At 35.8% G+C, this 20,692-nt stretch overlaps 1 protein-coding gene across 2 annotated transcripts; it reads right to left on the minus strand.

Moving 5' to 3' along the window:
- Positions 1 to 1,860: 1,860 nt before the first annotated feature.
- Positions 1,861 to 20,568, minus strand: LOC127935631 (tax1-binding protein 1 homolog A-like). 2 transcript variants are annotated; one of them, XM_052533707.1, is made up of 17 exons: positions 20,448 to 20,568; positions 19,050 to 19,276; positions 16,130 to 16,232; positions 15,611 to 15,801; positions 15,047 to 15,154; positions 12,383 to 12,501; positions 11,839 to 11,929; positions 11,562 to 11,717; positions 10,545 to 10,784; positions 10,197 to 10,367; positions 9,890 to 9,965; positions 9,003 to 9,262; positions 7,728 to 7,814; positions 6,813 to 6,993; positions 6,014 to 6,165; positions 3,676 to 3,761; positions 1,861 to 3,198 (listed from the first exon to the last, which is right to left on the minus strand). In XM_052533707.1, the coding sequence occupies exons 2-17, from the start codon at positions 19,242 to 19,244 to the stop codon at positions 2,988 to 2,990; spliced, it is 2,427 nt and encodes an 808-aa protein (XP_052389667.1). In that variant the 5' UTR covers positions 19,245 to 19,276; positions 20,448 to 20,568; the 3' UTR covers positions 1,861 to 2,987. The 2 variants fall into 2 exon arrangements, with proteins under 2 accessions (XP_052389667.1, XP_052389666.1); XM_052533706.1 differs by having other exon boundaries at positions 10,164 to 10,367.
- Positions 20,569 to 20,692: the final 124 nt, after the last annotated feature.

Genomic DNA, 20,692 nt, shown 5'->3' on the forward strand with positions numbered 1-20,692 from the left:
CATGCAGGCAGTACCTTCGGTGTGAAATTGAATTCTCTGCATGTGGCCTTCTCCAGACGACTGCAAGCGGTTACCGTACATGACGTAGACATGGTTTCTGTCTAGTTGCATTCAAGTTCTGAGCAATATTTTACATCATGATCCCGGAATGAATACGCAGTATTGTTGAAGCCAATAATTCTTGTATTTGAAATGCGCAGTGCAACGACAAAGAAAGGCAGATTTATTCTGTCCTGTTATCCTGTTATGCCAGCAGTGCAGAAGTGCCAAGTTACTCTTCCCCAACTGAAACAGAGACATGGATGATCTGCCGAACACACAACGGGTCACATCTGGTTATCCGTTTGGTGCCTGTTAGCAGAGGAGCCTTAAAAAGAGGAACTACTCTAAACTACTCTTTGTGTACTCAGACTTGCAGTATTTTTTGTCAGTTTTAGCTTGTATGATCTTTATCACGGTCGTTGCTGTTGTTTATTTTTGACACGTTTGGGATTGTCCTCGTGGTTGTGTTTGTGTAAACGTGTTTGTTAGTCCTCTGCTTGCCTTGTATTGTAGGCTAAGGCTTTCTAGCATGACACGACCTCTTAGCTGCTCTGTTGTCTCTTGGCTCGTGGTTTTACGATTACAGTCTTTGTTGTCAAAAGTATTATACCATTACTTTATATTACTGCTAGTATTACAGTTCGATAGTGCCAGATGCATAGCTACGCCTGAATATATTTTCTCAATTTTCATTCTTGAATGATTTTGCATTGGTCCTGTTCTTGGCCAAATAAAGCCTACCACAGTTTACAAAAGTCAATTGTCTTTAGCAAATGTTAAGAGCTTAAACCTTCGGTGCAAAAGAAGCTTTCCTACCCACTAGTCTGTTTTTCTTGGTTCGGGTTGGTCGAATGAAACAACATGGACCAAAAACGGCACTGCCATATCTCCAGATATGAAGTTTGGAAAAACAAGGTGCTGTTCAATGATGGTGTCAGATCTCCATGGTTCTTTGAAATGTATACCATGGTATTTATATGGTATTCTATGACACATGTCTATAAACATTATAATACAGGATACTTTTTTTGTTAGTGGTGCTAAGATGGGACATGGAAATTAAATATGGACAAAATATACTTGCGTATTTGGACCAGGATCTGTATTCAAACACTAATTTCTTGGACTATTGCCATGACTTCTTTGGGAAAAAGAGGCTTGAAGTTGACTGAATGGATACTTAATATAATTTAAATGCCAAAAACTTGAGCTAGGGAATGAAGGAAGTATTGGATGCCTATCCATGAGTGACTCATTGTAGATGACTCACTGTCCTGTTATTTTCCAATCCATCCAGTGTCATGTTTGTTTCTATGTGTGTATTTTTGGAGGCTGTACCAGTAACCACATTTGTACCTCTCTTTGGCTACGGAGTCATTTGGTCTCAGCTTTGACACGCAAACTAGAACCTGTTGAACGTGATTTTATTGGAAAGGATCAGAGTGGATCCTTACACCTACAATGTAGTAATGTGACCAAGATGCATTTATTTTGAAGGGAGTTTGATATACTATATAGTGAATGTATCGTATTGCAAGTCTTTTGTAAAGTGCTTTTGAAATTATATTTTCGTACTGTATGTTTTTGTGGAAAATGTTTTGTGGAACCGAGGCAATTTGGATGTGAGTTGATGTATAATGTATGTGTGTGTGTGAGTGAATGAGAGACTCTTTTGAGATGTTTTTATCCTCAAGCTGCAATGCAAACTTTAGGATAATGGTACAAAAATAAAGAAAAGCAAACAAGTGTGCTGCCGGTTTCGGTTTTATTGTCCATAAAGAGTTGATGTACTGATTGTTGTGTAATGATTTGCTGATACAAGGACAAATGTTCAGTTTAATGAACTTGTGCTGTAGCATTCTTTATTAATAAACGTACACTTGATACACACAAACACCGAGCGACCCTAAGTTCAACTTCCTGGCACACTTTCAGTGTGAAGCATCAACTGTGTCAGATAAATGGATTTCAAGCAGGAATGTGTAATGGATATAATGCTGAAACTGAATGTTTTAAGTTGTTTGATGAAAGACGTTTCAACCAATGATGCACTGAAAAGTTGCACAGCCTTTGTTTTAGCACACTGGCTCTGGACTGAGTTACTTGGTCATTTAAACTGAGCTTCAAGAAATAGTTCACTTAATAACAAATGTTTTGTCATCATCACACAGAATTAATTTTTCTTATAATAATTGGATTATTTAAAGGAACTACTAGTAGAATAAATGGACACTGGAGCTCTCCAGCTTCATAAATGAATTGGTTGAGCCGCTAAACAATTCATTCACTAATCCAACTGATTCAGTATGGAAACTTGTTTCCACCCACCACTGGATAATAATAACTTGTAACTTCTTTTAGTTATTTAGAATAATGTTATATGGTTTTAGAACAAAATCAGGATGATTAAATGGTGACATAACTTCTATTTTTAGGTGACCTATCCCTTTAAATTAGTCTTTTAGGGACTGTGTTTCACACATAAAGCATTCAATGTCTCTGAGGTAACAATTTGAGAGTAATTTTTGTGATTTGGGATTGTTTATTTATCATGGCCATTGCATCATTGGTTTTTTTCAAATGAAGTCTACATTTTCATAAACAACAACTTAGAGCTGTCTGTTCTCATTTTAAAGCGCAATCAGTTTTACAGTAGTACACAAAAATGTAAAACTAAAAAAGTGCATTTTATTATTATTTTTTTTACATATCTATTTCACCTGAAGACCATTATTATAGTATTATGTCTCTTAGAAGCTTAAATATCTGAATTAATGCTTGTCTATGTGCAAATCAAATATTCTGATGGCAAGTCCTCCTGGCATGAGTTGTGCAGTGGTTACGACAGAGTGACAACATCAGCATGTTTAAAAAAAAAAAAAAGCCCCTGTTTCACCTGAGGCGTTTTATATTGAACCAAAATCAAATAATTTTTATTTTCCTCTCTAATCAAAGTTGTCAAACTTCAGAACATTGTCATCAAAGTGTGTGTGCACATGCTTTTCGTAGAGATGCTGCTGGCAGTCCAGAGGAAACTGCTTGCTGCAGACAGGACATACCCTCCAGTGAGACTCCACGTGCCGTTCAAAACTGCTTTGTGCAAATTGTGGCGGGAAGATCACCTCGCACAGGGGACACCGCTTATGAACCTCAGGTCTGAGCGCGCAAGAAAGAGAGACAGATTTAGTGAACATTAAAATGAAAACAGAAAATACAAAAATAAACCATTTTAATATATTAACAAAAAATCTAATAGTATATAAATGATACTAAAATAACACTACTGCACACTCTTACAGTATATACTGTACTGTAGTGTTTACAGCCTCATATTTAGAATAGTTTATATCACACACTTTGCATGTGCTTCATTGTCACATAACCTCACCAAAATAATAAAATAAAGTACTTATTTTATAAACACATTTGTCAAAGTCATTTGTCACTTTGGTAATTGAAAGTCAGGTCCAGAGCATTGCATTGTGGGATAAAGTTGTTCACATAGTATGCAATATACCACAGCTTTTGGCAAATAAAGTACTTCTAAGCATTCAGTGCATATTAACAGTGCACAGAAATCATAATGCAAACACAGTAGGAGTAGTATAGTAGCATATATCTCCTAACATTTACCTGGTGTCAAAGCAGAAGCTGGTATGGCTCTGGTTAGATTCCAGGCTCTGATGATCGCAGACTGCAGGGGCCTCACCATCACCTCCCTAAGAAAGACATAAAAAACCAAATGAAACACGCACATAATTTCTTCTTGACTGAGACATAACAATACAATGTTCTTCAGCTGACACATTTGGCTGCCACTTCTCTATTGAGACATAATAGCTAAGATCTCACACACTCATACACATACACACACACACACACACAATTTCGATGAAAAGCCACGCCTGTCTGCACACAGCCGGCTTCCTGCAAAGGTTAATGGGCTTTTAACGCAGCAAACGAGAAAGGAGGAGAAAGGGGTCAGTGTCGATCTGCACCCTCAAATATCACAGGCCGGCACCCCCAGCCAATTAGCACAGCCCTCGTCAACATCTCTCTCTAACGAGCCTCTAGCCTCGTCACTCTTATTCGCTAACGAGCTCAAAAGAGAACAGCCTTAATTGCAGTTTCATGCAAATGAACCACCTCAGTATTCACCTATGAACTGAGGTCTGATGGTGCGGGGAATACAGAGGGCAGTGAAGAAAAGAAGACAAAAAAAAGAGTGAATGAAAGAGTTTGAATCGAAGAGCTACAAAGTGGAACTTAAGAGGAAAGGCTGAAGGAGAGGAAAAAGAAGTGAAGGTTGCTGAAGAGTGGCAAAAAGGTAATGCCACATACAGTATCAGTTTAAAGACTGACACAATAACACCCATCTTACAAGAAGCTTCATCAAGACACAAATAAAGCTGACAAGTCATATGAACTAGTTTAATGGGTCCCATTTTATATTAGCTGACTTTAACTATAAAGCACTTGCATTAAAAATAATTGTTTGCCGCGATGCACTAATTGGGTTCATGTTGTATTGCAAATCACTTTTGTTGCTGTTGGGGTGAAATATGGTCAAGTTTAGGGACAGGTTTGGTGGTCTGGACTGACGGTGTAATTATTAATGTAACTACTGAAATTAATTACAGATGTAATTACAGAAAGATATTTTTAAATATAAGTACGATGTATAACATTGTATGTACACAATAAGTGTGTTGTATAAAATATTTTTTAAGTACATAGTGGTTAAAGACGCTTATTATATAGTGTGTCCGTTTTAGGACTATATTATGGTCCTTTTGCAGCCTTTTTGAAAGAAGACAACCCTCACCCTCGTGTCATTACAAACTTGTATGACTTTTTTTTATAATGTGCTTGTCGCTCTCTTCCTTGCAATTACAATGAAGGGTAACTTAAGTTTTCAAGCTTAAAAAAAAATTCAAATGTCCCATAAACGTATAACAAAAGTAATCCATATGACCCTAAAGCCTTACCAATGTATGAAAAAAAAATGTGGGTAAATAGTTAATGACTGAATTTTCATTTTCAGTGAAGTAATCCTTTAAGCGTTAATTGTTTAATCATCTAATATCACAATCCTTTTCACACTTGAAAAAAATTACTGTACATACAACTGTAAAATCTTGCAAAACTCAAAGATTAGACATCTCATTAAAGAGAAAGGAATAAAGGTTTTTCTTATTCAGTATAAATCATTTTTGTGAATCACTGTAATATATATTTTAATCATTTTCAAGATAATGCTAAATGATATCTAGTCTAATGTGTTTTATTTTTATTTTATTTATTTTTTTCAGACTGTGGTTTGCAAAACCCTGGTAGTTTGTGAGTTTATGAAAAGCTAATAATTAATTTAATCATAAATGATAAAAAAAATCTAAAATGTATAAATAAAAATACAATTACAATACAATTTGTATTTGAATTAAAATTCAATAAAAAGTCGAAACAAAACACGTACTTAAAAAGATGGAATATTTTGTTTACCTACATGTGACCATTAACTAACCTCAGAGAACCATAAACATGCAAATGTGTTGTGAAATTACTGAAATGCAGTGTAATATCAAGTAAAAACACATTTCTGCTTTGGTGTTGTTGATGAAGAGTAACATATCAATTTTATCAATAGTTCTGTGACGAAAAAATTTGGAAATCACTAATTTAAAGCTGTAACATTGAAAGAACATATTCTAAATGTCACTATAACATGATCAGACAGGATGTGTTTTAACATGGTACTGCAGATAAGCAACAGCTTTAAAACTGACACTGTCCAGATTAAAATGCACTCTTCCAATACTACCAGTCTGAAGTTACATTAAAACAGACTATGTCTATTGTACATCTACTGTACTTCATGTAGCTGCCAAAGGAAAACATTCACCGCAGATATTGTTGTGGTGCTTTCAAAATATTTCCACTGCTCTATCTATGTGTACAGTACGTGTCTTACATTAGGCCTCTCCTCAGTGGGATTCTCCAGGCCATCAGGGGGGCTGAGACTGCGTGAAGGCTGACAGCAGACCACAGGACCACCCCACAGCGGTGGAGCCAAAGGAGGGGGCCGGCAGGTCTGTTCTGGGGATAATGCCCCATCTGCTCCATCTAAGCAACAACAATTCAGGAAGTTCTGAGTAGGACTGTCACATCCCAAAACTTTCAGTAGTTAGGTGCCAATGTCACTGAAATGGTCTCGATAATCTACCAATTTAGACACAATAGCAAAACAAATATACTACACTTATGAAATGAAGTTATATTACATATATATATATATATATATATATATATATATATATATATATATATATATATATATATATATATATATATATATATATATATATATATATATATATATATATATATATGTAAATACTAAGCAGCAAAACTGTTTTCAACATTGTTAATAAAGAAATGTTTATTGAGCAGCAAATCAGCATATTAGAATGATTTCTGAAGGATCATCTGACACTGAAGACTGGAGTAATGATGCTGAAAATTCAGCTTTGATCACAGGAACAAATAACATTATATATATATATAGTTCTTGATATTTATACATCATTCATAATTAAGTAAACACTTTCAAGCTTTTTTTAAAGTAAATATTACTTACTTTAGTATCAAATAAATTCAACCATAAATGGGTCATTATCGACAATCTAAAATTTTTCTAATAATCTAGTACCGGTAGTTATTTTTAAAGATGGATTTGAAATAAATGAATAAATAAAAGCGCATGCACCCACCCCGGGTCTCTTGCTCTGAATAGGGGTTTCCGTACTGCAGTTCAGCAGGTTGTTGGGGTACCAGTTGAAGTGGAGGTTGGTCTTGTGCATAGGGCAGTGGGTAACGCAGCATCATTGGCTCTCTGACCTCTGACCTTTGACTCCCTGCTGCCTCCACACTGTTCATACACTGCAGCAACTCCTGCAAGAAAAACAAACAGTCAACAAAATGATTTATATCTCATATCATCACAAAGTGAGTTCTTAACATACCTGACAGGAAACACTTATTTATTGCTAATAGGAGTAGAACTAGCTAATACAAACATTGTCACTGAAATTGTAAAAGATAAAGGACAAACCTGCCTTGATGCTTAAATTACAGCACTGCAATAATTTCATAATCAATATTACAAATGAGACCCAGTGTAATTAGACACTACAAGAACCTGAATAAAATATTGGTTAATAATCTTCAACCAAAGAAACTGAAATCTTGAGTACTATTGTAATAAAGATTAAATATTACCAGTCTTTAAATAGCACTGACACAGTGTAAAACTCTCCTCATTTTTTTTTTTTTTTTTTACTCTTTGTCTTGTTTTTTCTTTCCCTCTCCTTTGACCTCATATCCATGAGCCATGATTACAGGTATTATTCACACATTTAACATTTAACACAAGTGCTGATGGGTAATCAGGGAGCCGAATGTGGCATTTAGCCGTGACTCTTGGGGCTCAAACATTCACACTCTGCCTGATTTCAGCGTCTAACCTACTAAGAATCAAATTAAGGTATTTAATATTTAAAGGTTCTCATTAACATTTAGAAGATCAAGCTAATAATACCAGCTTTAAAAGATACTGCAGCTTTTTGGATCTTTGAATAGCAAACAAAGAACAAAATACTAGAGTATATAGCAAGAAATGCTCTTACCTTTTCCAGTCTCTCTTTTTCCCTGGTCACCACCACAAGACTCTCCCTCAGAGCGGACACCTCTCTGTCCTTCTCTGCCATCTGAGTCTGTCAAGGAATTCATAAAACTTCTTATGAGTGCCATCTAGATGTGTATTTTATACCTTGCTCTAAGAACACCCCTTGAAAGTGGTAAACCACTAAAGCCACAACCAACACAAAGTTGCAATTCCTATAATATTTAAAAACAGACGAGGAGCGGCTGTACAGGTTTAAATCCTGATTCTGGACTTGAAATGTTGAGGTGCTTCTCAGGATTTTCTGATCACCAAATCTGACAAATTTCCATTACTTTTGAAATGACTGGTTCAAGCTAGAATCGATTTCATAGAAGTCACCCTCAAAAGTTAACGGTTCAAATCAGACATATTAACAACTATTATTACAATTGTAAAATATATATATTTTAAATATTATATGAATATATTTGAAAGTATAATTTATTCCTCTAAAGGCAAGCAAAATCCAATACTCTAGTGTTCAGTGTCACATGATCCTTCAGAAGTCATTCTAATATTGATTTGGTGCTCAAGAAACATTTATTATTAGTATCAATGTTTAAAACCGCTTAATATTTTTGTGGAAATTGGGAGCATTTTTTTTCAGGATCCTTTTATAAATAGAAAGTTCAAAAGGAACGCATTTATTTAAAAGATAAATCGTATAAATCTGTTTACTCTCACTTTTTAACATTTTAATGCGTCCTTGTTGAATAAAAGCATTGCATCAGTTTAGTATCTGCTGATCTCCTTCTCTTTCCCTCTTTCTGAGTTATCGTTGTGTAAATGTCTCTTTGGGTTTGAAGTTCAGTTGAAATGGGTTTACTAAAGTCTTAACCTGCTCTCCAGCAAACAGTCATAAAGCATCTGGTGAGAGCGTGTGCATGCGTTTAAACACGCTGTAAATAAGAGACTTTCCTTTTGATGGTGTCTCCATCTTTGTCTAAATACTCAGACATCAAGAGCCCTTTACGACCTCCTTTCCACTTGGCCAGCTTTGTCCTTAATGACTGCTGTGTTCACACACCCTCCCAAGACTGACAGAAATGTGATACCTCAGTGAACCGGACCTAAAAATCAACCCGTGGAAGTTCAACTGTGTTTGCACGCTTGTGTGCGCTGATATCTTATGCAAATGAATGTGTGAGTATCCGTGGCTGACGTTTGCCTGTGAAGCTGAAGGAACCTGAATCATGCATGCACCTTTGTGTGTGTGTGTGTGTGTGTGTTTACGTACTTTAAACCACTGCTCCTCACTGGCTAGCAGGAGCTTCAGGTTTTCATTGATGGTGCACTGCTCACTCCATTTCACCTCCATGCAGGCAAGCTCAGCTTCAACTGACACGCTGCACTCTTCTTCATCATCTTCCTCCTCTTCGTCGTCCTCCTCCTCTTCCTCTTTTTTCTCTTCCTTCCCACCCTGTCCAGGTCTACCTTCATCTCCCAGTCTCCCGGCATCTCTTTGTGTCGCAGGTTTGATCTCGGCAGTATATTGATCTTTCAAATGTGAGAAGTTAATGAATAATGCATAAAGTAGTTGGTCACAGTATTATAGAGCATATAAAAACATTAGTCACGAAACTGCTGTGTGACATGACACAATCACAGCCATTAAATATTTGATGTCTAAATGTACAGCTTTGGACATTTTGAATGAGACCAATAACAAATATATGTTATTATATATATTATATATAATATATACATATATGTTTGTGTTTGTGCATGTGTATGTATATGTGTGTACACACATATACATACAGTGACTTAATTTACTTTATACAATAAAAAGTGTAATATTGTGAAATATTATTATAATTTAAAATAATTATTTACTATTTAATATATTACTCCATTAATAAAGTCTTTAGGGTCACATGATCCTTCAGAAATCATTCTAAAATGCTGATTTGGTGCTCAAGTGATGCATTTTTTATTTTATTTTTTTTGATAAAAATCATTTATTTGTAGCATTCATTTCTAAAAAAAAAAAAAAACGTACCCCAAAACTTTTAGTACTAATTTTTATTTATTTATTTATATATTTTATTAACTTTTACTTTATGTTTGGTTTTATAGGACATCATTTGACTATATGTGATTCCTTATTCTCCTTGTCAATACCTGTGGGTGGAGTCTCTGCATCTGGTGTGTGTAACTCCTGTGTGGTCTCTGTAGAAGCGTCATTCCTATTACAGTCCTAAAACATATGCAATATTTTAAGATTTCACAAAAAAGAACAATATAGGAGGGTGTTTTCACAACAGACTTCACTTATAAACCTCAACTAACATACATAAAGACAAAATGTAAGACTGCTTAACATCTTATGTACAAAATTAAATGTATCATTGTAATAGTAAAAGCTTTATTTTAACATTTTTTAAAAGTTTACCACCTGTGTAAAGCCATCATTTCGGTTACTACTCACCCCCTGTTGCTGGGTCAGTTTGGTGACTTGTCTTTGCAAACGTTGGCACTCTCTGTATTTCTCTTTGTAGTGCTCTGCAGCCATATTCAGACGCAGTTTTAATTCCTCAACCTCCTTTTGTAGCTCCGCCTCCAACTCTGAAACCACACCCCCTCCATCTCCAGCCCTGCCCTAAAATGTAAAAAAATATAATAATAGCATGAATAAAGCATGAATGCAAGAAAGAGAAAGAGAGTTCTCTCAAAGTTAACACTGTCTAAACACTGTGTCTAAACCATGTGTTGTTCATATTGTTATTAATAGAGATATATAATCAAATAAACATAAGGGACAGTTAGTGTTGGTTACCACTTCATGTGATGCCTGGCTTCTCATCCTGTCCAGCTGATTCTGAGCATGTCCGCATTCTTCCTGGGCTTCAGTTAGACGGGCTCTGAGGTCTTCAGCCTCCTGACGGGCACGGTACAGCTCAGCCATGGTGCGATCTCGCCCGCCGGAGGCATCACGTAACTCAGAGCCCAACATAGCGGCCTGCTGCCGTGTGGCCTGGAGCTGCTCCTCAGCTTGACGCAAGTGCTCTTTCAGGCCCTGGAGATGCGCACAATGCATTAGGACGAGGAAACGTGGGTTATGTGAACACAGACAATCAGTCAAGAGTTTGGAATAGTTTTTATTTTAAATATTTTGAATACTCACCAAGGATGCATTTATTTGATCAATGATACAGTAATCCTTCAAAAAGTATTTGAATATGCACATTATTCATGCTTAATTTTTCATAATGGTTCTTATTACTATCAATGTTGAAAACTGCTGCTTAATAATTTTGTGGAACTCTGATTCTTTGATCAATAGAAAGTTCAAAAGAACAACATATATTTGAAATATGAATCCTTTGTAACATAAATGTCTTTATTGTCACTTAATGATTAATTTAGTGCATCCATGCTGCATAAAAGTTTTATTTTATTTTCTTACTTACCCGAATCATTTATATGGTAGTGATTCATGGTTTTCTCGAAAATATTAAGCAGCAAAAATTGTTTCCAACATTGATAATAATAAGAAATGTTTTTTTGAGCACCAAATCACCAAATTTCTGAAGGACGTAATGGCTGCTGAAAATTCAGCTTTGCCATCACAGGAATAAATAACATTTTAAAATGCATTAAAACAGAAAACAGTTATTTTAAATTGTAGCAATATTTCTGTTATTTTTATTTACTGTATTTTTCATCAAATAAATGCAGCCAGTGGTGAGCATAAGAATCTTCTTTCAGAAAAATCAAATTGCAATTATTCAAAAAATTTAGACTGGTAGTATTTATTGTATTTGTATATATTCTTTAAATCAACGTCTATTACGGCATCGGTGGGCTGTGTGTCTCTCTCTGTGCGTAGTCGGTGTAGTTCATCCTGGTACTGTGCGATGGTGACCTCCCTGTTCAGCTCCACCGCCTTCAGCATCTGCAGCTCTGCACTGAGTTTAGTGTTTTCCAGCTCGGCGCTGCGCACGTGAGACTGTAAGTGTGCACACACAACATAGATCGATGCACATCACACGACTGATCAATGAATATGATTACACCTGATTAAATACATATGATACATATAAAAACCTGTAGATACAACACACACTTACTTTGTAAAGCTCCCTCTCATCTCTCTCACTCTTCAGTTGAGTTTGTAGACTGTCCCGCTCAGAAATCACCTTCTGTAGCCTGTCTCTTAAACTGGACAACGCAAAAAACGTAATACAGCATATAAATCCTCTACTATACATATGCATTCCAATCCAAATCTAATTTAGAATTGAAAATAAATATGTCAAAGAGAAACATTATGGAATAAAAAGGAAATACTTAAAAAAAAATCAAAACATTGATCATGTGCGACTGCGTATGGATGATTAGATGTTGTTGACTCCAAGACGTTCAATTGATCATATCCAACACATCAGTTTTAACACAAACCTGCAGAGTTTAAGTGCTGCTGTCAACAAAGCAAAAGGATGGCAGATCAAATGCTAATATTATGAAATGTACTTTTTACATTTTATTTATAAATAAACCTTTTTTTCAATTTACCTCATTGTTATCATGAAAAAAATTATTACAAATAAATAAAATGTAATTAAAAGTTAATAGATTTCTATTCTGGTCTGGTGAGGTGTGTATGGGCCTTACCAGTCCACTTCGGTCTCTTTAAGAACAGCTTTTTGCTTGATTTCTAGCAGGTCCTGTTCAAGTTGTCTCACTCTAGCTTGAGCCTCCTCCTTCTCCTCCAGCAGGCCTTTCTGCAGCTCCTGCAATTGGACAGCATAAGCTATCAATCCCACCTTTCAGCCAATCAAAATACTCCAAGCATTTTATCCAATAGCACACATCTGTCAAACGTGATCTAACCAATCATTTAAGAAACATGTACAATCACACACATACTTTACAAAATAGTTATTTCAGAAAATTGTACTAATCTTATAAACAATATCGGAATATTATCAGAAATGCAGGTATTAGTCTGATCCAGTCTATCCCCATCAAAATACAAAAAAAGCAAGCAAGCAAACAAACTTGCAGAAAAAGAGGGGGGTTGGATTTCACTTTTGCGGCGGTGTCTCATATTTAACAGTCATCACCAGTAAATCACAGTAACATCTGGTTCTGAAAGCACGCATACACGCCTTGTCCTCCGGCTAATCTGGTGACTCGTGGGGTTTTACGGCCGATGATGTTTCGGAATTGCAGCACAGGCGAATAAAATGTGCGGTCGTAAAATTAGCAGCCACAAAATATATACTCATGTTCTCACGAGAAAGTGGAAGTCGGTTTTCATATGTAAGTTCTGACAGTTTAACAGACACATGCACACTTATGGCATATGAAAGGGTCTGTGTAACTGGGGTGTGAGACAGAAATATAAAAGTGTTTATGTTTTATTTGTGGTGTTCTCTGTCCTTTTGTGACACACATAATTCACACTTACAGACTTCAGTGGGGTCTCCAGAGGAAACACCAGGGGGCGCTGAAAGACCAGCAAAGCAACTGAATCATATCCTGCTGTTTTCTGGGCTCTTGCGGAGTTTAATGTGCTTGTTGTGCATCAACACCACATCAGAGCCAAGATCCTTTTTTTCATATTCTATGCTGATGTTGAGGGAAAATCTCATTTTGTGGAAGAGATTTAACATCGTAAAACGTGGTAGATACTTGACATGACACTGACCATATTTAATAACTTATTGATGGGACTTACATGTTTTTTTTTTCTTGATTTATGCCATCTAGGGCTATTTTTGTGGCAAGAAAAGTTGACAAAACCAGTTGAAATAAGTAGATAAATTAATAATTATTTAAGAAAATAAATAAAAGATAGACAGGATCAACTGCCATTATACCGGTACACTACCGTTCAAATGTTTGGGGTAAAACAATTTAAAGAAATAAATCGTTTTATTCAGCAAGGATGCATTAAAATGTTACAAAATAATAATAATATTAAGCAGCATACTTGTTTTCAATGTTGATCATTTTGATGTTTATTGAGCAGCAAATCAGCACGTTAGAATGATTTCTGAAGGATCATGTGACACTGAAGACTGGAGTAATGATGCTGAAAATTCAGCTTTGCATCACAGGAATAAATTACAATTTAAAATATATTAAAATAGAACATTTGAATAATATTTTACAATATTTCTGTTTTCAATGCGTTTTTGATCAGATAAACGCAGCTGAGTATAAGAGACTTCTTTCATGAACTTATAAAGTTCTTACTTACCCCAAACTTGTGAAGAGTAGTGTAAATAGCCTTCATCAAAGTATCATGGTATTACTAAATGATGTTGCATGATACCATCACATTACCATATTTTGTAAAGGACAGTAAAGTCAAATTAAAAGGGAAAGACAAAAGAAAAGAATGTTCTGAAAATGCTGATGAAAAAGTTTGAATAAATGAGTTATTAAAGGGAAATAATATGAATTAGGGCTGTTAACATTAACCAACAAAATGAAAAACTGTCCCACAGTCTCTTCAAACTCTGCCCTTCAATGACACCTCAGCCAATCGAATGTTTGCAAACCCCTTAGACATTAAATGACAAGCTTCTCACAGAGCATGAGGCTGTCACAAAAACAGTAATTTCAGTGTTATGTATCCGGTAGTAGTGACATTTTATGTGTGGTATTTAAAAAAAGAAATCATTTACAGCACCTTTGAATATCATCAAAACAAAGCAGGCAAAACTGAAGCCGAAAAAGAGAGACAGAAAGAGCGGGAGAGAGAAAATCCCGTGACTGGCCGCTGTTGACTCAGTGACTGGGCAGGTCTCCATCTTTCTGTTGAGTGGTTTTGGTGGACATTAACTCCTGGCTGCGTGGTCGCGTTTGACGTCACGTCTACCCTCTGTGGTCAACATGGCTTCAGGCCCAAGTAAACTTTTCTCGGTCTCTTTCTCTTCATTCTTTCTCAAACTCCCGGTTCTTTCACTCAAAGTAAATCATCCTCAGCACAGTCAGATTTACATATGGATAAATCACATGACTTCATGGGGAAGGTCAGTAATGCACACAGAGGCACAGTCACACGGCCATTATCTGATAAGATAAAGTGCTCTGTGGGAGTAAGTTCACCGTCAGTCAAACAGAAAAGCGTTTTACACTTGGAGACAGAAAGTCTTATAGCATGAATGTGCACATAGACACACAGGAGAGCGCTTTGATGTGCAGATAACTTGAACTTGTGATCTCTGGTGTGTTACATGCAGCTTAAACACTGTGTGTGTGTAAGTCATCTTTGCTGCTTCATTGATTGGTCACTTTTATGTGCGAGTGTGTATTAGTGTGTACCTGGTACTGTTGTCTTTGTCTCTCCTGTAGCTGATCTCTCTCCTGTGTGAGGAGGTGTAGTGCTTTCTGCAGTTCTTTGCACTCCTGTTGAACTTCCTCTACACGCTGCTGCTCACACACACACACACACACACACATACAGATAATAAGCCAAAAGGAAAAAGACACAAGCTTTATTCCCAAACCTGGTGAGATGCCTTGCTTCCTACATAGACAGCTGCCTTCTAAGACAGCATCTTACCATAATGGAAGCTCAAGAGTGACGAATTCTTTACAAAGGCAGCAGTTTATATTTTTTGTATTTATAATTTGTATTCAGATTGTAAATACAGCATTTTTAATTGACAATTATTAATTGTCACAATGCATTCTTGCAAAGAATATATGCAACTCTACTTTATAATTTGACTAAAACAAGTTTGTTTAAGAGAAACCATGATTATGTTGCCTGTATTTTGCATCAGGAGCACAACTGTGATACCTTAAAATTCTGCATCCGTAGGCAGCTTACTAAGTTTTGGAACAAAGCAGAGATTTCCGCTCTTGTATGTGTGATTAGCATACCTCAAGTAGTCCGGTCTTTGTCGTCACAACCAGTATGTCTGAGTTCCCATCATCTTCCACTGTCAGTAGCTCCTCCCCTGTGGGCGTGGCTGAGCGGAACTGGAATGGCGTGCTCGCACCTCTGATTTCACCCGTGTATGTGACGTAGCAGAACTGATAGAACTCACCATCACTACGGGGAACATAATAACCTAGGAAACAGCATGTATTTGATTACCGCTTTTGTCTTTATCAGATGCACCCTCTTAAATAAATGTACAATAGAACTGTCTTCTGCAAACAAAGCAAAGCAAAAAGCGAAAAAAAAAAGACAAAACAAAACATCAAAGATGAATTCTGCATGAACTTTCAAAAGTTCTGAAATAAAATATATAATAAAATATATATATATATTAGCACAATAACTAATTAACTACTAATAAATATTAATAACACCCACATTCACAGTCCAATTAAATTATGAGGGATGAAAGCAAAAAATGTGTGTGTGTGTGTGTGTGTGTGTGTGTGTGTGTATACCCTGAAAGATGATGGTTCGATGAACAGTGGATCCCTCAGTGTAGTTTTCAGGCATGGGAGACCAGAGGAACGTGTAGTAGTCTCTTGCACTGCTCCAGCCCACCTAACACACACACACACACACATATACACACACACACAACAGCAACTGTGTCAGAACTAAAACTTTTGTGACCAGACCAATGAAGGCCTTTGAAAACGGTTACTGTAAACCATATAAAAACACTAGTTCATTTTGACCATAACAATTCAAGCAAAACTATATAAACACAGAGACTATATAAAAAAGTTTAAGGGACACCCAGTCAAAGCAGATGGAAAGTGAGTGAGAAAAAAAGGAACTTTACTTACTATCAATACATTAAACCTGAGGGAGATCTAAATTCTTGAATACTTCGTTTCATATTGATTTCACAGGTTATAAATATCACAATGAGCTCAAAGAGGAATGGAAACACTTCTGTGGAATGGAAACACCTTCTGCACGTCTTAGGCACAGTGTATGTGCAGGGTTGGAAAAGGAGGCGTAACGGAAAAAAAGGAATGGGAAAAATGTGCAAATTTTACACTTGCTTCAAAGTCGGCTAAAAATGTTGTGGTTACTCTGAAAAGTGTGTGTGTGCAGGTGAATTTCATAATTTTTGCCTTTGCAAGAGTAAAAAAAAGCAAGTGTAAAACCACACATATGTGTGTGCACATACATGAGTAACTGTATGGTTTTGCACAATTGTAAATGAAATATGATGGAAATGAAGTAAAGAATGTAATCCACCATCATAAACATGCCACATGTGGTTACATCTTACAGTTACAAACAAGCCACACACACACACACACACAGTCAGCAATTTGTCATTGTGATTTTTCACAGCACTACCTGACATTTACTTTGATTACAATACATCACATCTGTAATCTCTTTTTTTTATGGAAAGTATTCTGCTTTCATCTGGAAGGCAGTCATCTGTGAAGAAATCACCTATTAATTACAGAGAAGAGAAGAAAAGAGGAGAGCAAGAGGAAAGAGAAAGAGAGAAGGCATCCGAGTGTGTTTCAAACAAGCCATGCTTGCACATACAGGACTGATAAATGATAAATTAAATAATAAGAGGGCTGACGTAACTATAAATCAGGTGCATAAGAACATGTCTGGCATCTGTGTGACAGCTTAATTATATAGTCCTTTTCAGAATGTGTGTGTGTGTGTGTGTGTGTGTGTGTGTGTCTGTGGACAAACTGTATGGATGTGTATATGCATGATAACACAGCATTTTTTAGCATTGCTTAAAGGTAGCCTGTTTTCAACATGTCTCAACATACTCCTTGATAAAGAGTTCTATGTATGTTCACCTGGCCAACCTAAAAAGATTTTTTTTTTTTACACAGGTGTGTATGCAATATTTTTTTTGTACTGCGTGTACAAATAAATAGAAGAAAAAGCTACAGCTAAATATATGTAAAACCTTACAAATAAAAATATAAAATACAAGTATTTAAATATAATAAATAACATTTAATATGAAATTATCAAATACATTTTAAACTGAAATTTTGCACATTAAATAAAAAGGGATAATGCAAGTCCAATTTAAAACTCTGAAGCTAAATGTCTGTAGAGCTTTAAAAATAAAAAGATAAAATATAATTATTTACATACAATTAATAACATTTCATCAAAATATTAAATGCAACCATTTAAAACTGAAATTTTGCACTTTAAGTAAAAAAAGGACATTGCAAGTAGAAATTAAGGAGCTGGAGGTAAATACTTTTAGGTCTTTACAAAAATATAATTAAATTATTTATATATAATTACAAACATTTCATATAAATATTACATGCAATTATGTAAAACTTAATTTTTGCACTTCAAATAAAAAGGGACATTGCAAATACAAATGTAAAAAAGCTGCAACTAAATATTTGTAGGACTTTACAAATAATAAAAAAAATACAATATACAAGTACAATTATTCAAAAATAATTAGCAACTTTTAATATAAAAGGTGAATTTAAGTTTTGCACTTTAAATAAACACTTTATTTACTTTATTTTATTTTTTTATTTTAGTTGAGTTAAAAAACAAACAAACAAACACCTGCACATAGAAAATGTTAGTAATTGTTAAATTATTATGCAACTCACTGCTGAAGGAGTAGTACTTCCTCAACAACACCAGAGGGAGCCTGTGGTTCACTAAGTAATATAAAGCACAGGCTAAGGTGTGTGTACTGAGTGTTTGTGAGTGCCTGAAGAATATTTCCCACATTACCTCATCGATAATTTAAATACAAGTCCATAGATACTGTCTGAATACATCCAAGTGTGACTACAATTATCCAGTTATACATTACACATAACAGCTAATATCTGTTATTACACTGCATCTTATTGCAGATGCAAGGATGAAAGGAGAAAATATTAAAGCAAAAGAATAAGGAAGGCATCATTTGTCATGGAAACACTCATGGCATCCAGCACAACAGCACATGCAATCAAACACACACACACACACACACACACACACACACACACACACCGCAACTCTATTCCCCGTAAACTAACCATCAAAAACAAGAGTGATATTGAGTGGATTAACCATCTTTTTTCCAATCCACATTTTCCCCTGCAACCTACCACTCTAAATGCTGTCTGGAAAGATCTGGTTGATTTGAAGTGCCTTTTATACCAGTCATAAACTGTCACCGTATCTTAACAAGATGAAAAGTTTCCATGCGCTCGTTTCCTCTTGATTAAGTGCGAGATTAAATTTCAAGATGAATGAAGAGCGAGAGAAAAGAAAGTGAGATTAAATTAAATCGGGATAATTTTCTTTCAAAAAGCATTTCTGTGTATGCAAGCCTAAATATTGTAGGCCCTGCACAGACCATATCTTGGTGAAATATTAACGTACGCCAACCTTAAAGATGCCAACCCAGTCTTTGGGATGTGGGATGATGAAGGGGGTGAGTGTGTAATGACATTCAAGCGCTGTCTGCGGGAGGAAGCTCTTCCCAACATTCTGGAAGATGACATGGGCGAAGTTGGACGTCTCCATGACAACACTTCCTCCTCCACCAGCAGATGCTCCTGTATTACAGGCTGATGACATCATAAGTGCTCAAGGAAAGCCTGTGATTGGTCTACCTGAAACAAGAAGGAATGTAAATAACAAAGAAATAATGAGGTTTAACTGACCCAATTTCTGTTTCATAACATAGGCAGGGGATATTGTTCAGTCAAATGCTCATTAGTACAAAATTAACCCCAACAGGGACTTTTTTCTGCATTATTACTCAGCTACTTACCAAATAAATAAAAGCACTTAAAAATAGTGATTTAAAATTATTTGATATTATTTTCAGAGACCTCAGAGGGCCATAACACCAACAACAAAAAAATAGCTAGAAAACATTCCTTTTACGGAATTAAAGGACAATCATACAATATGGCCCTGGAATTATTTAAAAATTAACCAATCAGAATCAAGCATTCCTTAAAGTGTACATAAGGCCTTGGATCATAAGTCTCTCTTAATTCATTTTAAATCCTAAGATGTTCACAAAAGTTATATATATATATATATATATATATATATATATATATATATATATATATATATATATATACTATTTAAAGACAAAAGTGACAGCCACTTTGAAAGCTAAAAAAACTAATTGTATGACGGTGTGTATAAGCAATGCATAATTCAAAATAAACCTTAGGTCATTCTACTGCATTAAACTGTTATTTAGATGCTTAAATATATCTGAGCTGACATACAATTGGTTTAAACCCATGTACATCTGCATGAAGAAGACCTGCCCTATTTCAGGCAGGATGGGGCGATGCCGAGAAGGCCTGTGTGCATGCATGGCACTGCTGATGCTGCTTGCCATCCCTGCCCAGGCCTTTAACATCAATGACAGCAAATGACATATTCGCTTTGAACTCATTATATGACGGTTTAAAACATAATATTCCTTTTTAATCATAATAAAGCATGTTTGCGTAAACCGAAAGCGACTTTCTAGATATATTTCACTTGCATCATGTTGCTAACTAACAAGTCGCTGCGGATTGTAATCGTAGCTACAAGTATACTAGATGATGTGGCATGCGTCTATTTATTATACGGCGTAAATTACTGCCGGTGCCTTTAGAGGATAAACTGAAGAGTTTTAATCATCCCACTGCAATCCCACCCCTAAACACATCGAGATGGACCGCATGCAATTCCAACATATATTTCCAAGATTAACACTATATATATATATATATCTATATTATAAGACGTCACTCAATATGTCCGTTATACCTGTAATCCATGTTTACTTGAAGATCTGTAACTCTTGTTATTTAGATTGCTAGACAACGCAGATTGAGCGCGTCTCTGTCATGTAGCTGAACCGGGTGTCAACATGTTTTGGGAATCTAGGAACGTCATGCTGCTTCCGGTCGGTTGCGCCCTGTGATTGGTTTATTTACTCTTTTCACCGAGATCCGTGGCTTACCATTGGTTACTGGATAAGACCAGCATAATAGAAGTGGGAATTCTGATTC

Source organism: Carassius gibelio, chromosome A19, assembly GCF_023724105.1.
Source record: "Carassius gibelio isolate Cgi1373 ecotype wild population from Czech Republic chromosome A19, carGib1.2-hapl.c, whole genome shotgun sequence".
Taxonomy (NCBI): Eukaryota; Metazoa; Chordata; class Actinopteri; order Cypriniformes; family Cyprinidae; genus Carassius; species Carassius gibelio.